This window comes from Manis javanica, chromosome 11 (genome assembly GCF_040802235.1).
Source record: "Manis javanica isolate MJ-LG chromosome 11, MJ_LKY, whole genome shotgun sequence".
Lineage (NCBI taxonomy): Eukaryota > Metazoa > Chordata > Mammalia > Pholidota > Manidae > Manis > Manis javanica.
In genome coordinates, this window is record NC_133166.1 from 80390039 (window position 1) to 80410735 (window position 20697).

The 20697-nt window shown below is 38.2% G+C and overlaps 1 protein-coding gene across 13 annotated transcripts in view; it reads left to right on the forward strand.

Annotated features, from left to right (window-relative positions):
• The window catches only part of RGS7 (regulator of G protein signaling 7), a 425240-nt gene that overhangs the window by 398172 nt on the left and 6371 nt on the right, over positions 1-20697 (forward strand). For 8 of the 13 annotated variants that reach the window (XM_073216755.1, XM_073216756.1, XM_073216753.1 and 5 more), the window contains 4 exons: positions 4218-4404; positions 7222-7311; positions 9140-9180; positions 9491-9571. In XM_073216755.1, the coding sequence (XP_073072856.1) occupies positions 4218-4404; positions 7222-7311; positions 9140-9180; positions 9491-9542 (370 nt within the window). In that variant the 3' untranslated portion in view covers positions 9543-9571. The remainder of the gene's footprint in view (positions 1-4217; positions 4405-7221; positions 7312-9139; positions 9181-9490; positions 9572-20697) is intronic. The other 5 variants (XM_037013691.2, XM_073216757.1, XM_073216754.1 and 2 more) reach the window with 3 other exon arrangements.

A 20697-nucleotide genomic window follows, 5' to 3' on the forward strand; every position in this document is an offset into this window, starting at 1 on the left:
GTTTGATGCATTTGAAATGGACTCCATAGGAAGTGTAATATTTAGACGGATGTTTGGCAAAGAAGAGAATGTTCGATAATATTTATGCAGTCCAGTTAGTACCTATTTATCAATATTGGTCTTCTTTGCATATCGTTTTTTTCAGTAAGATCTAGAAAAAGAGATCGGGTGCTATATCAAATAACTTGAAACAAAACTAAGAGGATAGCTCCTGTACTTTGTGCATTTGAATACAGCTTCAGGGCAGTGGAGAGCAACACCACCTTCTGCCATTAGTCTAAGAGTGGCGCACACCCTGCCCATCTGTTATAAACATCACCCTTACACATTTTTGAGATTTTTCTAACTTAACAGGCACCTGGAAATCGAATTTTAAAATCTGAGACCTTGGAATAGGTTCTAATGGCTCTGGTTTAAGATCATTAAAGTGAGTGATAACTTTCCACTACATAAAACTGGTTTTCCATGAGCTCTTTCATTCATTGTTCTTTTGAAACATGATACCCTAATTTACTTACTCATGACTTATGCAGTCCTGTGAAATTCATTTACAGAAAGGTCTCAGCGTTCATTTATTTTCACTGGAGCCAAGCAGAGCCAGGCATTGTCATATCCTTCTCAGGGGATTTAAGAGATACCAATACCAAACCATCCAGAAATATGCAGAACTTTGACAGACGTCCCATGGGTCAGGCAAGGTGACCACAGACAGAACCTGTAGGAATTTAATTACGTGTTCCTGTCATGGATTTTTACTGGGCCTGCTAAATAATGTTTTTCTATATTGAGGTAACGTCATCAATTACTGAGTGTAAGAATGCCTAAAAATAAAGCAGAGATAGAGGGTATTTTCAGCCTTTTCGTGGTGGAGGAGGTGGTATGTGCTCTTGTTCCCTAAGTCTAAACAAAAAGCTGACATCATGAGTATTACAATGAAGAAATAAAAAAGTAAGGAGCCTCACCAGTATCACCTAAACAAATCAAAATGGTTCCTAATCTCATTCAAATTACAGCCTACTGGTAGATACAGAAAACAAACAGATCACAGCACAAAATGATGGTATTCAAATGGGATAAGTGCAGAGGGGTAATTAACACAGAGTTCGAGATCAGCAGAAGCGTCCTACGGGAGATGGCTTCCAGGCTGAGACCTGGAGGACAAGGAAATAACTGGGCAAAAAAGGAAGAGGAGAGAATCTTTGGGGAGAGGAAATAGCATGTGCAGACTGTCTCGTGAATGAACTGAATCTCTGCTGATTCCTTAGTTCAAGCTTTCACCTGTTTTTTATCTCAATAATTCTTTGCCACACTAGTTTCCCTGCTATTTGTATATAAGAAATTCACATATTTTATATACATATATTTTTTCCTTTATTATCTAACATGTGCCTATTATATGTTTCCCTACAAAGGATAGATGATAGGTAGATAGATCGATAGATAGATAGATAGATAGATAGATAGATAGATAGATAGATAGATAGATGGATAGATAAACAGAAAGGTGTAAGATATAATTCTTGGGCACCTGCTATATGCCATAATTTTATATCCACTTATTTTATAAATATGCCATGCTGTATTTGTATTCACTATTTATGATTATCACACATCTAACCATCATAACAGAAGTGAAATGAAAATATTCTTGACCCATTTCACAGATAAGCAAATTGTGTCTGGGAGAGAGTAAGCGTCCTGTCCAAGTCAGATCACTTTCAGTCAGCATCCTAGGATTCCTATAAACCAGTACAAGCTCCTGTCCACTGCTCCCCAAATCTGAGCCCCACTGCCTCTACCTGGGCATCTGGTGTCACAGACTGAAGGACACAAGTGACCCAGGTAGCCACCATGGCTAATGACACTCAAGTAAGGCTCAGTGCATCTCATCTAAGCACCTGCTGTTTACAGAGGTGTGGCACTCAGAGGACTGTTTTCTTCACATATTAAAATGGGGGGAAAAAGTCAAGAATACCGCTTATTAGTAAGTGCTTATTCCTCAGTACAGCCCCTGCTTCCCATTGGTGTGCTTTTGTGTATTCCCTTTCCGAGTAAAGCCCATTGTGGAACGCAAGTACTAAGTAAATGTATTAGTAGGAGTTTTACTTTTGAGCACCCAAAAGTAGGCCAGGCAGCTCAGAAGCTCTCTTTACATAATTTCTCTCTTTTAATCTAATGGAAATCCAATGAGATGGGCATTTTCATCCCATTTTACTGAAGACATGAAGGCTTAAAGACATTAAGACCTTCCTCATATTCCAGCTACCATACAATAAGGGGGGTGGGATTTTCACCAGTGCCCTTTCTGTTCTGCTAAGTCATCCCTCTACAACTGTCACAGTAATGCTATGGATAAGAAAGGCAAAGATGCTCCGAGGGGGGCATCTGAGGGAGTGAGTGTGAGCATGGAGCCTGCTGCAGATTATGCAGTTACCCCTGCGGTGAAACTCAGAGTGAGCAACCTTGTGGGTCTTACCTTCCTGTCTTCAATGTCCTCTTCTCCAAAATGGGTGAAACAATAGCACACACAATATGAGTTAATGTATTTAAGTCACTTAGAACACTGCCTGCTCTTGTGTATCAATGTGGGCATTGTTATTCCCTCCTCAACCCTCTGATATTTTATTATCCATCCAAGTCCATTTAAGATGCCACTGCACTGCAAGTGTAACGGCTTTCCTAGAACTCCCTTTTCCAACCCAGTGCTGGCCCAGTGGAAGGGCTCTTTCCTGCTCTGCATTCCCGGACTGTCTAGTCCCTTGAGACTTCCATGTGTTTCCTTGTGTGATGGCCATTTGAATGGTGTATCGTTCTCCTCTACTAATTCTTTGAGGACAGAGACATTGTTTTGATTGATGTGTTCAAAGCACGCTGGAAGGAACTTGAAGGAGTCTGAATTACAACACTCATGCTCCCTCACACTGCATGTGGCATTCCTATCCAATTGTTGAAATATCAGGAGGAAATGCTCCTGAGCCTTGCCTTCTGAAAGCAAGAATGGTAGTTTCATGTTTAAGGCATTGTTCAAATTGGGTCATCTACTGTTACATGCAGCTACAGGCAAAGGTCGGGAAGCTGGAAAATCACTAGACTGAGTAAAATTTGATACCCTAATTCTAGCACAACTGCTTTATTACTTATTTCGGACCTTTCTTTAATGCCCAAGTCAAAACTTACTAGTCATGAAGGTGCTGCTTCCCACCTGTACCTCTCTCAGGTTGGTAACCTGTAAGAACCTTTCTCTCTGTGATTATCTTCTCCATTTCATGATTGCATCCCCATACTGGTCCTTCCTGGGGATAACATAGACCTCCTAGTTCCTGTTTCAGGTTGTTTTAAACAAATTACATGGTATACATATTCATTTTTTCAACATTATTTCTAGGTCTAATCAAGAAGATACAACATAGAGCAAAATTTGAAGAAATGAAACTCAATACAATGTAGCCCCTTACCATTAGACTTTGCTATTTGTTTTCATCAACCAAATGTTCTTTCCTTTCAGTATATGCATTCTACATACAAGTATAGAAAATGCATTTCTATATCTAGAAGTAAGTCAGTATAGACTTGTTTTTTCTGGAGTTTCTGGATTGCTATGATGCTTTTGCCAATTTAAGCCTTTCAGACAATTGCATGTGAAAGCTCACTGCTTCTGTCATTCCATAACTCTCTGAATTAAAAAGCCTAAAATTAGTTACTTGTCCTGATTTCTCAGCCAGGCCTTTTCTGATCTTGTGTCCAGGCCTCTTTTAATTCCTATAAAGCTTCTCTGAAACTCCCTTCCAGGTAGAGCAGAAAATCCTCCACATACTGACCCTCCTTGCTCAAATGAACAAGAGATCCAAAGAATGTGATCCACGGCCCTGCCTTCTGCCCCTCCATGCCCCTGACACTTACCCTGATTCCCTTCCTCATGGATGGCACTTCAGCATTTGTTTCAGGAAACATTAAGGTTGCACTGAATTAGGAATCCAGCTGCTCTGCCCTTACCAGCAAAGACTTAAAAGAGATTCTTTCCAGTATGTCCCTCCAAAAATTTGTATATCTTTGACTACAGCTAATGAAAATCATGCATCGAAGCCTGATGCTGGAAGTCCTCGGGGAAAGTAAGTTCATTACCGTGCAGCACTGCCAAGTGTATGCTCAGTTGATATTATAAGACCTTGCATATTCTGAGGCATTGGAGTAAATGCATGGTGTCATGCTTTGCACAGATTCTGGCTGGCCGTGGAGGACCTGAAGAAAAGGCCTATTAGAGAAGTCCCCTCCCGAGTTCAGGAAATATGGCAGGAATTTCTGGCTCCAGGAGCCCCCAGTGCCATTAACTTGGATTCTAAGAGCTACGACAAAACCACGCAGAATGTGAAGGAGCCTGGACGATATACATTTGAGGATGCTCAGGTCGGTACCTGGGTGAGCTTCACTTCATGTCACACATGTGCTCCTGAGAGGTTAACAGTTGAGATACTTTTATTTTCATGCAATTGGAGGCTATGCCTAGTATTTTCCATTTAGGTAACTTTATGTAAAATAACTCTTATTGATCTAAAAGAAAACAGAGGCAGTTAAAAGTGAACAGTTTTTAAAGCCTGGGAATGTTCTGTAAATCTGAATGTTTTCATGTGAAAATGTCTCAAAAGGAAATACTTGAAAACTTTATTTCATTTTCTACTCTCTCACCCAATATATGAGCAAACTTAGCTAATGATGGCCCCATGCTGGTAACACATATTTGAAAACTTAAGGATGTCTTCTAATATGGTGATTCTAAAATTCTGACATTCCTAAATTCTTCATTATTACCAATAGTCAGAACTAAATTAAATTAGCTTAAAATTATGTCAAACTCAAGCCAGTTTGGTCTCCAATGATAAAATGAAATAGTATATTCAGGCATTTATTAATTTTCCAATTTAATTTTTTAGTTTATAAAAAGGAAAAAGGGAAATCAATGTTAAAACATTAACTTTCTGAGATAAAACATGGTATTTTTCCCTCAAACTGGGCATAATTGCCTCCTTAAAAACAATTTGAATTTCCACTTTCTCTTAAAAAATATTGTGCTCAAGAAGAAAAATACTTGAAATGAGAGGACATTATTTCTTAATGATGTATTGAAATAGGCTTTTAAATCAGAACATGCATACTTCTTAATTTCTTAAACCTCTTTTAGAGAAGGCTACCAGCTCTAGAAAGTATCTTGTTTTTAATAACAACATGACTACAATAAAATATAGAAGATGAAGAATGAGATACACAAATGTCCTTTTTCATTTCACTCTCTACAGAAAATACATTTCCTGTTGGCTTTGGTTTAAAGAAATGAGCTGCAGTGTAGAAAATGAGCACAAGGTGACAGAACTAGCCAGACCCCCATTCTCCCTGGCTCTGTCATGGTCCTCTATGTGGGAATAGTCACAACCTATGGAGACACATGAGAAAACAGAATGAAAATTCTGGCCCAATTGCTTACTCCACTGATGATTGATCTTTCGGTTCAAAATAAAATTTCAAGCGTTTTTCTCGTGCCAACAATGTTTAAATGTTTGGAATGATCTTCCTGAAGTCTTAAAGAGGACATTTTTTTGTTTTCTGTGTCATTGGAAAATAGTCTTGCATCATAGTCTTTAATAAAATGAAAAGGTGTAGTTTTTGATAGAAAACATTACCACCTGAACGTAGGCTTCTTTTTCAATTAAGCTCAGGTATTTAACTCCAGATTTGGGGGAAATTCCAGACACTGTTTGAGAAGAGACATAATGTCACAGTGAAGAAAGCAGATTCCAGAGTCAAATTGTCTGAGTTCCAGTCTGAGCTCTGCTCTGTGGCCTCTTGAAAACACTATACCTCCCCATGCCTCAGTTTCTTCATATTTAAAATGGATATAATAATAGTCCCCAGCATCACTGAGGTTTGGTGAGGGTTAGAGGAACTAAAAGAGGCCAGTCCTTACAACGGTGTGCCCGGCACATGTCCTCAGGTGCATGCCCACACTCAACGCACCCACCACCCCCACACTTGGCTAACCATGTATCATTCCTTCAGTCCTCAGGACAGCCCTGTTTTATAGATTAGGAAACAACATCTCAGAGACATGAATGAAGGGGTCTCAATTTACATGTTTGTAAATTGTAGCTCTTGACCAAGATATGACCTGATGCCCAAAATGCTTGACTTCAAAAGAAGACATTGCTCCACTTTCCAAAAATGAATTCTGTAAGATTTCCAATGCGCCATCCTCTTGTGCATGAACCGCAGAATAGATGTTGAGGCTTAATCCTGAAGGTATTTAAGTGGATTCAGTGTAACTCCAAATTAGTGCTGGTGTGGTTGAGACCAGTGAAACTGAGCCATTTCTTAAAATACATATTTTTTTCCCAACAAGAAGAGATGGAGACATCCAGGATATTCTCGAACAGTCCAAAACTCCACATCTAGCTGATATTTCACTACACTAGGAAGACAACAAGGCTTTTACGCTCCCCTTAGCTGCAGAAAGCCGGAGCAGAATCTCCCTGGATTGGACCAAAAACGAATTTGATGAATACAGTTTTTTTTTTCTGCATTCTTTGTCTACCAATACTCATCACCAAAATAGAACACTGCAGGCAGATCGGGATTAAATTATTAAACAGTACCTAATCTCTCACTGAGTGAGCAAAAAGCACGTGAATTGAAACATTTAGCAATTAAAGAGAACAAAATTTATCTTTGATCTTGTACTCTGACCCAAAGTGGGTATGGATGACAATTTTCTATACAGTTTGCACCAAAGAGCTGATTTATCTGCACCCACCAAGTACATATAGATGCCAAAAGTGTCTGAGATGATTCCTAAATCTTGACTTCACATCAATCACTTTTGACCTGGAGTAATTTTAAGAGATGGCAGCTTTATCTGTGTTCTCAAATGATCTCAATAAATCAGCAACTTGATTGGAAATCACTTCATGACATTCTGTTAATAAATTACATTGTTTTAAAGTACTTGGTGTGATTTACCTCTTCCACAGCTCTCAGTTTAAACATTGATCCATGAATAGAAAATAAATTTGAAGAGATAAATGTTCTGCAAACACAAGGTATTCTCATCAGCATTATCATTATTAGTTTTAGCTGCTTTCAGACTTGTTTTTGAATCCTAGGTCATATTCCTATCACAGTATTTTTTTTTTTTTGAGAAATAATGGAAAGTACCTCACCCATTATTTTTTTTAGGAGCACATTTACAAATTGATGAAAAGTGATTCATACCCACGTTTTATAAGATCCAGTGCCTATCAGGAACTTCTACAGGCAAAGAAAAAGGTATTGGTTTTCTGTACCCTTTTTTGATCTGGTTCTTATTACAATTATTTGTTGTAGTTACTCTGCTGGGCCCAGGGTATTAGTCAAATGGTAAGTGATACACTCCAAGACCCTCCCCCAAACCTTTGCATTTTATAAGGACCATTTTAAATGATTTTGTTTCTGTTTGTTGATTGCTTATTTTCTTTTTTATTTGTTTCTTTCTGTAGTGTTCATGCTTTACAAAGTTTTTTAGACGCTGTTTTCATGTTTTGTGTTAGTCTTCTGTATACCTAATTTAAGGAAATCAAAACTTACAATAAGGAAAAGTACAATGTCATCAGGTCAAAAACTTGAAGATTTTCCTTGTCCAGGAGGCTAGAATGTGTGTTTTGACACATTCCCACAAGTAAAAATAGACTCATTTTTTTCCCATGACAGTTGCCAAAATATAGTAATGTTTGCTTCTGAATATTTTTATTTGATATTTATCCTGAATCACTTAGTATCTCTACAATGAATTTTACACTCCTAAGATGGTAGGTAGGCACACTTTGGAAGAGTTGCAGTAGATCTCATTATTAAGCTAACACTTATCATCAAAGTCTTACACTATAGCAACTCGTATAAATCAATATAACAGGGCATAGAAAATCTGGATATAAACATCAACTTCACTTATTTTTTAGTGTTGAATAGTGTATAGCTTGAAATTCTGAGATGAAATTGTAATTTTGTGTAATTCATGACCATCACTTAGGCTCATGGAATTTTTCAAAGTCCATTCCTTTGCAACTGGAAATAGATACACTGTCCAAGACAGCAGCCACTAGCCATATGGGGTTGTTTAAATTTAAACTTTATTTAAGGAAGAGTACATAAAATTCTAGGCAAGTTTCAAGTTCTCAATGGCCCTAGCTAAAGGCTTCTGAAATACTGGATAGCAAAGAATGAAATTCCCATCCTTTCAGAAAGTTCTATTGGACAGCAATGCTCTACAGAATTAATGATGTTATCAATAAAAATCTCATCCTGATAGAAAATTATGAGTAAATTCTCAAGATATTCCCCCAGATTGTCAAATATGTAGGCTTTGCAGGTGTCAGCATACAGCCTTCATCTATCTACTTCGAATTAGTGCAACTTGATTTTGCTTGAAATCACATCACTGCTTTGAACAAGGAGAGGTTTAGCGTTAAAAATAAACACAGGGCCCAAATCCTGGGACAAGAGGCCTTCCTGGGCAGCTCGCCTCCCTTCCTGGTCCCATGATTGAGAACATGGATTAGCTGTTGCATCATTTCATCATCCTTTCTTTTTCTGCTCTGTTTTCTTTGCTTTCTTTTTTTTGTTGTTGTTCCTATTTCCCTCTATCCCACCCCACCCCACACATGTAAGACGGAACACTCAATGGATCGCAGAACATCTTTTGAGAAATTTGCACAGACTGTGGTAAGTTTTATTTTTTGAGGAATTACAAATCATTAAGTCCAACTGAAAAATTTCCGCACTTCCTAGCCCCCTTGCTCACCTTGCATCCTTTGATGTAACAGCAAATGTATTGCCTTTATTCAAATTCAGGGCTTTGGTGCTTCCTATTTATCTTTTTTTTGTTCCAGTCCTTTCTAGTGTAGATACATGAAAAACTGCAGTGTACCAAATGAAGGTTTGGAAAGAAGTGTGTGTTATGATATCTAAAATGAAGAAATAATAATTTTTATAGTTTTATGCCATGTATCCCTTTCTTTATTAAAGATGGTGCATGCATTTCTATGCTCTTTCCCTTAGCTCTTACTTAAGGCTGCAAAGATTAAGAACAATAAGGGTTCTGTGCTTTCTACTTCTGCAGGGAGAAAATGACCTAGTGAGCAGTTTAAAGCCAAAGACTTGGTATGAATGGTGGTCGGTGACAAGACACGCCCCCACCAAGGACTATTAGCATGCCTCTCTTGTCCTTTATTTTTCAGGAAGGTGTTGAAACCTGTTGCATAAATCATCCAGGAAACCAGTAGTTTTCCTACCACTGTTTTCACAGTATCTTGCCATGTGTTTTGGTGATATTTTGGTGATAAACTTGTTTGTGGGATTCTTTTTTTTCTTTTTTTACTTTCTTTTTTTTTTTGTATTGTGCTAGTGCCTGTAGAACTTTCTGACATTGTGTAAGCTCAAACTAAAGCCTTCAACACATTTATTTTTATAGGGCAGAAACATCCCTATTTTCCCATGCCATAAAAACTGTACACCAACACTGAGGGCCAGCACTAACCTGTTATGAAAAGAGGTAGAAAAATCTTGGTTTATCTCCAGTCTGTCTGCACTGTCTGTTGAGTTGTGTGGTAGCTCCATGCTGTGTGTGTGTTGTAGCTTCTGCTGTGGTGGCCAGTTAAGTGGAGTTATATGTGTCAAAATGTAAGCAAATTGGATTCAACAAAGGTACAGTTTTTGTTTTCAGTTTCCTGCAAGGATCCCTGTGGTGGGGAACGTTAACCAGGTCTACTTACGAGTTGCCAGTTGAGAATTTAAAAGCAGTACACACTTTGAACATTCAATGTGATTGCACAAATTAAAGGGCTGGAAAATGAAGGACCCCAGGAATTAATCACGCTATACACTTCACAAAATTTTGGCTGGCTCTATTGGAATCTCTGACTTTTAATAGAAAATTTTCCTGATCTTGCCTCCTCGTAAGTCACCATTGAAAGTTTAACACAATGTTAAAGAAATGCCTCAAGATTTTTCAGGGGAAAGTTGACCATAGGGTGTTGCACAGTGTATCACTTACAAAGTGTTTCAAATTCTTTCTTTTCTAACAAAATGGTGGCAGAATATTGTTCTTGAATTAGGATGGAAATCACTGTGACATAAGAATAATAATTCAATTTTAAAGAGATGGAAATGGAAAAAGCAAGTGGTTGTCATGCCTCCAAAACCATTCCCAATTTTGACCAACTTCCCCTACTTTTAATATACCACCACATTACCACACACTACAAACTTTAAGAAAGGATCAATAGGAAATAAAGGGAAGAGAGGATTCATCATTTACACCTTCAATCAAAATTCATACAAGTGCCAATGATATTCCAGACATTGTGCTGTTTTGGGAACATGTAGGAGGTATAGGTCTTAATTGCTGAGGTACCTAATGGTATAAACAAAAGTGTTATGATGTGCAGAAGAAAGATAAACTATTTCTACTTTGTGTTAGGGTCAGGAGGGAGGTCTCATGGGTAGTGTGAGAATTCCCAGAGGAAGTTACATTTAACTGGATAAATAGGATTTCACCAGACCAAGAAGGGCAATTATCCTTTTAAGGAAAATGGAGAAAAGAGGCTGGAATTACTGAAGAATGAGAAGTTGAGTAACATTCATACATGCACGCATATACACAACATAGCAATAAAGTTCAGATAACTTTCAGACACACTGATTTAGGGCTAATCCTTTCCCATCCAGGAAAGTAAAAGTAACACCTTTCACTGAATATTTTATTATGATAGTACTCTAAAGAAATGGAGTAAGGAAAGTACAAAGGTTCTCAGATATTCCCAATAAGTTACATCTATTTTATTAGTTATGAGAAGTAAATTTATCCTGAAAATTATTTATGTCCAAAAATAGAAATTAATATGCTCTATGTCATTAAGTCTTATGACAGTTTCCATTTGAAGTCCCTTTCAACTTTCTGTTTTCATTTCTTTTTTATTTCTCCTAGGTTCAGGGTTCTTCCATGTTATGATTACTTTTAGGGTCAGCAGTTGCGTTAAGCATCCTGAGTACTTAGATAATAAATTTTATGGGATACCTTTATAGGATCAATAAAATTATTTTAACCCAAGATAAAGAATAAGTGATTATATTATTATCAGTTAGACATAATGGAGGATAGATGGAGTTTAAATAGGCATTTTAAAGGAGTGCTCTGGTAAATACAGGGAGGCTACAAGATAGACAGTATCCAAGAAAGAAATGGAATAGGAAAAACATAGATAAAGAAGCATGTCGACTATGAAGGAAACTGGGAAAAGTGAGGTGATGGTAACAGTAACTCACTTCATGGAGAGGCTTCCATGACCCAGGCTCTGCACGAGGGCACTTCATTTTGTCTTATTTAATATTATCCTACCCTGCAAGTTAGTCATTATTATACTCGTTATTCTATTCATTTTATAGGTGAGAAAAACTGAAGGGGCAGGGGAGGCACATAGTTTGCAGAATCACACAGTTAAGAAGCTAGCACTGACCCAAGCTTTATTTTGTTCCCAAATTCTCTCTCCCTTCGCTGATGACCTTACTCCTTGATATTCTTCCCACTGGTGGAAAATAAACAAATTCTGCCATCCAATGCTATCCTCCCTCTGGGGTTGGAGTCCATTTCCAATTAGAGTCTATTTGTAGAAGTTTGTTTATATATTCCATCAGAGCTATTTTCATAACTTGGCTTATAAAAGTGGCACACGAAAGTCAAAAATGTTTTGCTAGACAGTTCTTCCCAATACCACTGCAATTTCCAGCCATTACTGAGAGGAATATATTCTTGCCAGCACTTTAGAGAGTAATTACAGTGAACAGCTAGCAGTTGCATAGCATTTACTGTGTTCCAAGAACGCTAATTCCTTTTTGTTTGTTTTGTTTCATTGTTGCTATCTGCGTGTACAACAATCTTAGGACGTCAGGCAGCGGTTACCCCCTTGCACACATGAGCAAACTGAGGAACAGCAAGGGGAAGACACTTCCCAAGTGTCACACTGCTGTTGGTGTTAGAGCCAAGGCTGGAGGCAGAGCTCTCTGACTTGAAATCCATTGCTCTGTGGATTGCTCGTTTTCTTTCCATTCTTTCCGACATCAGAGGGATGAGAACACCTCACGTGTGTAATGCTTTCACTTTAGCTTGTTATCTTAGGAAATCTCATTTCCTGTGATTTATCCTTTTATTACTTTATCTTTCTTGCCATCAAAGAAGTCTCTTAAAGTCTTCAGGGGCGTCTTTGTCCTCTCATGCTTTTCACTGTTGGCTTCATTCTCTTCTGTACGAATCGTAGCAGGGTTTCCTTCCTCCATCACCATCATCAAATCTAACACAGTTTCTCCAGTCATTGAATCATCATCACGTCTGTCTGCCACACAGACCTGAAGGGGGCACAGACAGGAAATAAGAGAATAGGGTAAGAGGATTGGTCATCCATGCCTTCAATCAAAATTCATAAATGAAGTGCCGACTGTATTCCTGACCTCCTCTCCTTTGTGTGAAGTGGAAATTAAATCAGCTGGGCTTTAGGCTAAAAAGGTAGAAATGAGAGTTAGAGAAAGTTACTGTGGAGTTTGCAGGAACTCACCTAATCTAAACTCTTTCTAAACTCTTTTGGAGAAAAACGGTACCCTATCTCAGTGAATACAATTACGTGCTGAGCTTTTAAAAGAGTTAACAGAGAAGACGCTATGAGCGCTGACTGTCCTGGCCCCTCTGCTCTGGTGTCCTTACTCTAGAGCACTGGGCTTGAAAGGTGTGGTCTGCAGGCTGCAACAGATTACCAGGAGAAGCTGAGAAAACCCTGACTGAACTTCAACAAAAGGCTGAGTTGGCTCTGAAATCAGTTGATCTTTTGGCATCAAATCTGCATTTACCTCTGTAATTCATTAATATGGGTAAGGACGAATGTAAATATGAGCCGTATAACTTCTTTGGAGGCTTAAAGAACTAAGAATGTTCTTTTTAGTTAAATCTAACTAAATGCTTTATGTAAGCCCCTTATGGAGCTTCTGGTTAAAACCTTGCGCAGATTATATATAAATAGCAAAATGTGGTAAAAAGAACCCAGGCCTGGAAGCTTGACATGTTAATATTTAGGTTTGAAACCTAGTCCTATGTTTCCTTGCCATATGAATTTTTAGACATCGTTTAAGCACTGAAGGAGTTTCTTCATCTACAATCTTTCCAGTCAGAAATAGCTCTAAGTAGCACTTTGCACAAATATCTATAAATATTTAAGAAATGGCATTATACTTTAAATATGCTTTTGAAACATGATTTTTTAACTTAAATTGCATCATAAATAAAATCTTCCAGGTCATTACATATTCTTCTGCATGATTCTGCTATTGGCTACACAAAATGCCTCTGAATGGATATACCTGTAATATTTCCAGTCCTCTATTGTTGGACATTTAGGTTGCTCTTTCTTTTTTATTTCCTTTTTTTCTTTCTTTGTTCATTGCCATTGTAGATCAAAGTGTGATAACATCCTTCAAGTTAAATACTGATTTTTTTTCTCATAGTATGGTCATAAGAAATTTAATTACTTGATTTGATAGAATGCAAAATTTAAAAAGAAGAGGTGTCTCGTTTTCTGTTGTTCTGTCTCACTTATCTTTACTTTTTCCCTAACACAGAGCATATACTAGAAGGGAAAATAACTTATTGTAGAAGGCAGGAGTCACTCTATATTCCCAATTTCCAAAGCCACTTGTGTTACACATTAATGACAGGCCTCCCTTACCAATCGGTCCTCAATCTGTGAAGAATTGTCATCATTTTCTAGGGCCCTTACACTGTTTTTACTTAAGACACTGTCAAAAACTCTGCATTGTTTCTAGTTCATAGTCAAATGATGTTATAACTTTTTATTAAATGTGAAATCTAGCATGAAATTTCCTCTATATACTTTAATGATCAACAAGACTGTATCCACTGAGACCACCCTCTCCACCCACTGTAACACTGTGACTAATACTGATTTCAGGTTTGGGAAATACAGCCCTAGACAGGTTCTGGGGCAGTGCTAGAAGTGGGCCAATGCAGGGCCAAATCTATTCACGTGCACCCCCTTGACTGCACATTCGGGCTGGACATTAGTTCTCTGTAGGATTGAGCCATGATCCTTCCTGGTGGAATGCTCTAGACTTCGCTGTTTGGGCTGACAGGCACATTAGGGTACATAGCTATGTTGGAAAGGATCCTGGAGCACCTAAAATGAAAATTCATTAATTTTTCACTGGGTTTGTTCAACATGAATAATACTAATTCCTAGAGTATTTATTCCTTCAACATATGTTGTTTCGGCCATATGACAAATCATGTGCTACTCCTTCCTATATGGTTAAAAAGACAGCCTGTCCTTATTGTCATTTTCCTGATATCAATTTCCTCCACAATGAAATATAGACAAACCTTAGTGTCAATGACTCAGAGGTCATTTCTAGGTTGTATTTATGCTAACTAAGTTGCAGTGTAGAAACACCTTCAGGAGTTAGTGAGAACCTCAGTTTATGCAAACATCCCTAACAATGAAGCAGATCATCTACTTCACATAAACACCCATCATGATAGACCCGCAGATTAGGGACTGTGAGGGGGTGGTTTTGCTCTTATATATGTGCACCTGTGAATTTACCTTAATGAAAACTTTGTGCCCATTCTTTCCCAGTTGAGTACAGTAGAATTTAGTGCTTGAGATTACAGGTATATTCATACAGATAAACTATGTCAGAGAAGTCCTACAGCACCTCAAGTAAATATAGTTTATAAACTGGTCATTGGGTTTCCCCAACATAGAAATTGCCAGTAAATGCAAACAAAAAAAAAAAAATGAGTCCGATCAAGGATGAACTATTTTCTCTTTTTCCTTCTCTTTTGGACCTGAAACTCTTGTCATTTATCATTTTGTTTCTGGTATATAGGACGATCCATCTTGTTTTATTGGAACTGCTGGTGGTGATAACTTGCCTGTGAATGCAGTTTCAGGTTCTCTGCAACACGATGTATATTGATTGGTGGGAATTGTATCTGACTATGTAGCCTATTTGGTTTGGACAACATGTCTTTATTTTCCCCTAGTAGCATCATTCATTCTGAAGTTCCACTCAGTTCTTTGAGCTGTGAATTATATAGTGGGGTTTTGGTCAGAAAGCATCCAGTACAACCCTAGGGTTCCTAAGGAATGTTTGGAGGCTGCTGAGCAGACAGCCTCCAGTGGGAAACTGCCCCTTGCTGCAGCCTATGCCAGAGGCAAAAGTTTCTATAGTGAAGTACTGTTTAGATGTACCAGAAGCCTCGGGTTTACACCAGTGGCTATGAGACCACAGCCACCTGTGTAGCTGGAGACCATCCTGGGGACTCTATGCGACAGGCTTATGATCCAGGAATGGCCATGTATCCAAGCACCTCCGGATTCTTTTGTCCAACACCAGTTACTGAGCACCTCCCCTCGGTCAGGTGCTTTGTTCTCTAGCTGAGAACATACAGATAATAAGGCATAGCCACCACTCATAGGAAGCTTATCATTTATAAGGAGACAGATGTGAACAGAAATAATTACATGTGGGTGCCTCTAACATGTGTACCTAAGTTGGTTTATTTTTCTCATGAAAGATAATTGTCTAGTGAATGGAACTGGATTCCTACCAGCTTCCCACTAGCTTATTTGATGTAAATCATGATGGTTTTCCTTAAAACAGCACAGAATAGGCAGGGATAGGAGTTAAGGTGTAAGGAAGAGGTCTACCTACTAAATAGCTGGGGCAGCCAGCCCTGAAGGAGAGAGAGCACAGGCAGAGCCAGAAGGAGAGTCTGAGGACCTGACAGATATGGTTGTGTTCCGTGCAAGGGCTGCCACACAGGTTCCCAGCTGGAGGAGCATGGTACCAAAGAAGGTAATCAAGGAGACAGCTTGTATCCTGGGCCCACACAATGGGCCATATCCTATATGCAGAAGAAGGGGGCAGAGGGCCAGTTAGGAGAACCTAGAGATAGGAGGACATGTTTGCAGGCTTGGCTGCTACTGTATTAATCCACATTCAATGATACCAACAAGAACTTGGGCAATGAAATACAGGAAGTGAAGCAGGAAGAGTAAAAATTTTAGCACAATAGATTTACATGTATGCTAGGACATTTCGAGCCGAGTTTACTGCAAGTGTTGAGAGTAGAAAAATAAACTTGAGACTGTCTCAATTAGGAATCATACAAGTTATATATTAAATACATTATTCTATGTTATCACTTTGATTCTATCAGTGCAGTGTAAGCTTGAAGTATTACTCCGATAGGATCTGAAACATTAAGCTACAGAACTGGAGCTAATAAAGCAAGAAGCTATGGAGCATTTGCATGTGCTCGTGTACTTAACATTGCAATGTCTGTGAAGTACTGGCAGATGCTTGACTCTGAATAGGAGTAAGAATCTCAATGACCTCACCGAGTTAAACAGTCCAGTAGATTAAGTGGATTAAATAAACTGAATAGAATTATATAGAGTTAAATAAACTTTTTGCCAGTAGTCTAAAAGCATTTGCATATTTTTTATAAATTTGTTTTACAAAGCTAGGAAAAACATGAATGGAACGTACATTGATAAAGATTAGGTTTCTTTATGATGTCTACATTTAATTATTTCCACTAAAAGTAGACTCACATGTTAATTCTGGAGATGAGGTCATTACTAGGCAGCCCTTCCTCATCACCACACTACCTGTTTCCCATTTTCTGTCACCCCTTCTAAAGCCACGTGTACCATTGTATGTGTTCAGCTTTCCTTTATGAAACATTTTCAGACAAGAAAGCCACTTTTATATTGATGACCAGTCATGGATATAATTTTCATTTTTCCGTAATCTGTGCTGGTTTTTAGAGGTAATAGTACTAAAATAGACAAAATAGCTAGAGAGTAGACATCTTTTTGAAAATGCAGTCACATTTACAGATATAGATACTTTATGGTTGTATCTAGAGGCACCCTGTTGCATTTTCTTAGATGTTTGGCAGGTTCCAGATTGGGCATAATCCCATATCATCTGCATGGTGCATCCCATTTTGATGGCGTTTTCTGTCCTTGTTGTTTTCCAATGGCCAGAATCTAAGAGTTAGAAGTGCAGACATTGGACAATCCTAAACACAATAATTCTACCTGTAATTTCAACCAGAAGAGACTATTATTAAAATAGCCTTCTGGCAGTTATTGGAAATTTAAAACATTATTTCTAAACTGCACTGACTATTCTTTCTGGAGCTTAAGAAAAAGTTCACCTGTCATTTTTTTGGTTTATTGCCATTCCAATTTACTTATTTTAGTATTACAGATCTTCTCTTCACCCATCTATTTCATCAGCAATAGAAAAATTACCAAATAGACATGGCTGAGTTTCAAAGGGGAGTAAGAAGCACCCATTTTCAAGATTGTTCACTTGAAATAGACATATTCATATCTAGGAGGAATGTAATTCTAATATCAGAAAGAAAAGACTACTGGAAGTCTTTATTTTTTCTAATTTTCAATATTAACTCTTCAAAGTACTTTTGGGAAATACTGAGAATGATGAATTTTTGGAGCCTCAGAACTAAAAAGGAATTTAGTGGCCTCAATTCCTGCTGTCTCAACCCTAGCCCATTGCATGAATCTCTGCTGCAAACTCAGTGAAAAGTGGGCTCCCAGCATTTGCTGGGTCATGAGTTCCAGAGATGTGGTCCCTTTACATAATAGAGGCGGGCCATTCCATCTTTTAAAAATTCATTTTTTATTTTCAGTACCATCTACTTTTCTATCACTTCCAAATATTGATCCTAGGTTGTCTCCTGAAGCCAGGAACAATAATACAAACATTCCTCTAGAGATAGACAAATATTCAACTCCTTGGTATGGTTACATCAGTACCTCTTGTTTTCTTTTTATTTCCTTTAGTTAAAATCTCTAGTTCACTGCTTTTCTTCTATGTGGTTCCACCATGCTGATTCCCATATCTCAAAACTGCCCGGGGCTTGGAAAAAGCAGGTTCCATGACCTCATCCCAGTTAAACTGGGTTGAAATCTTTCTCTGTGCCTCTCCCTCCTCTTTTCCTTCCTTCTTCCTTTCCTGATCTCTCCCCTCAATCTGATTTACATGGTCACAAGCATCTCAGAGTGATAAAGCTGAAAGGCCATGATCTAGGCGACAGGTTCCTACCTGATGTCTCCTTACCAAGGATCACTGGTTCTCAGTCCAGCTACCGCAGGATCTCCTGGAAGGCTTCTTCTCACAGATCTCTAGACTGTACCCCTCAGAGAGTCTGATTAAGTAGTTTTCTGGTAAAATCCAAGAATTTCCATTTTTTAATCAGTTCTCAAATGGCACTGATACTACTGGTTTTGATACCACAGTTTGAAAACCGCTGCCCCAGACTAGCTGATTCACTCCACCTTACCCACGGATGGATGTGCAGCGCACACCAGGTGTTACTGAGGGGCTGCTCTCCAGTTGCACCCACACATTTTTGCAGCCGCCAGTCGAGTTATATGGTTAAGAGTAGATTATGTTTGTTCCTATAGCTGTTTATCATAATTGAATTGATAGTAATTACCTAATGTATTTAAATATGATATAAGCTGCTGAAATTTGAGTATGAAAGGAAGCTGTTTCTATGAAAATGTTACCAGTGGAACGTGTTGTGTTGCCCTTATTCTCGTTTTCTTGAAGAAAAGAATTCAGTCAGTAGACCAGATAGCAAGAAAAAGCAGCGAGGAATTTTTTGCATTAAAGGGAAAAGTACACTATCAAGAAAGGAGAGGGGCTATCTGGAAACCAGAAGCAGCTCTCTATTAGGGTTAGGCTGGTTTTTATTTTTTCTTAGGATGGCAGGAAGGCCTGTCCTGCCTCTTACGTCCTTTGATTGACAGGTTGATTGACAGCTCTAGGTTATATAACCTTTTTCTCAGTGGCAGGCACCTTACCCGTAAGTACCTAAGTGAAGCCCATGGTGGGGCCAACACCACAATGCTAATGAAGTTTAGATGTTATTTTAATGAGGTGGGGGTTACTTAGGACAAGGTTTTTGGACGTTGCACATACCCTATAATTCGGGAAGCCCCTGGGGTCCTGGGCCTCTGACAATCTAGGTGTCCTTGACTGTGGAACTGAGGACTAAGGAGGGCTTAGGGGCTGGCCAGGGGGGACACTTCCTTGGTGATGGGCTGGCCCCTTTCTCCTGCTTATGTCTAACTAATTGCCTGCTCTAGCAAAAACTAGGCTGAACACTTAACAAAACAACCCTTGATGAAGTATAGATACCTTAAAAATTGCTATCAAATTAAATCTGAGTGAGACTCACCCTGGAAAAGTGGGCTTTTGATGTTTACTCACTTCATAATCTCATACCTTTCCCTACCTAAAGTGCCACCTCCTTCATTTGCTCCAGTTCATCTCTATCCTTCAACGTGGTAAATGAACACAGCTGGAGATGTGCCCAGCCAGAGAATACTGGGAAAAGCATCTTCCCAACAGGAAAGAAAGAACGTATCATTATAACTTTTACAGTCCAGCCTGAAAATTGCTTCTGCCTCCCACCTGTCCCCCACCCCAGCTCCCAGTCACAGCAGCCATGTCAAATACAGAGTTGTTTGGGGTTTAAAATTTAATAAAAACTAGGATTTTTTTTCTCATGAGCTCACATTATACCTCCCCAACCTTGATCTCTGCAGCTAGAGTTTTGGTTTATTGTTTGTTTATTTGTTTTAATGTAAGTTTGGTTCTTTAAATTAAATTTTATTAATCCTTCTTTAAATTAAATTTTATTTTATGAGTTACAGCTTTATATAATTTTTTGGACTAACACTTTCTTATCCAGTCTTTTAACCAAGATTGCTAAATTTGTACCATATATGCATTTTATCAGAATTCCATCAGTTGAATCATGCAAATTACTGATTAAAATACCATAAAGAACAGAGAGAAAGACAAAGGTCCAGTAATTAGCACACCTTGAAGATAGTTGTTTATTTCGTGATGGACCTCACACCTTTCTGTCTGTCCACAGAGATATAGTGAAAAACTGCTGCATGCCTTACTTAGTATGAAAACCTTTGTTTAAAGCAACTTCTTGTTCCCAAGTCTGATAAACCCTTTTTTAAAATGAATAAATGAGCATGTACATGACAAAGATCTAATACAGTTTAATGGGGGAATTCTTTGCAAAAAAAATAATCAGAAGAGCAATATTCCTTTAAGGAAATGAGCAAAGTTTTAACAGAGGAAATACGATAGTCAATAAATATACGAGAAAAGAGAAAGGAAGTCTATCTTTATTAATAGCCAAGTATAATCCAAAAAGCAGCAAAATACCTTTTTCCTCCAAATAGGTTTGTTTTTAAAATAATAATATCTAGTGTTAGAAAGGGGGTAAGAAAATCAGTGATTTCATGCATTGTTAACAGGAGTATGAATTGCTAATCACTTTTCTTGAATAGAACTTTGCAGAACATGTCAAACACTTCAAAAAGTCTTCTGCCACTTTCAATCAATAATCCAACTTCTAATAATTTAATCCTAAGAAAACCCAATATTTATTGTATCACATAAGTGACAAATATAAGACACAATCTTAATGTACAACAATTGAGAATTTCTTAAATACATTAAGGCATAATTTATCTGATGGGATAT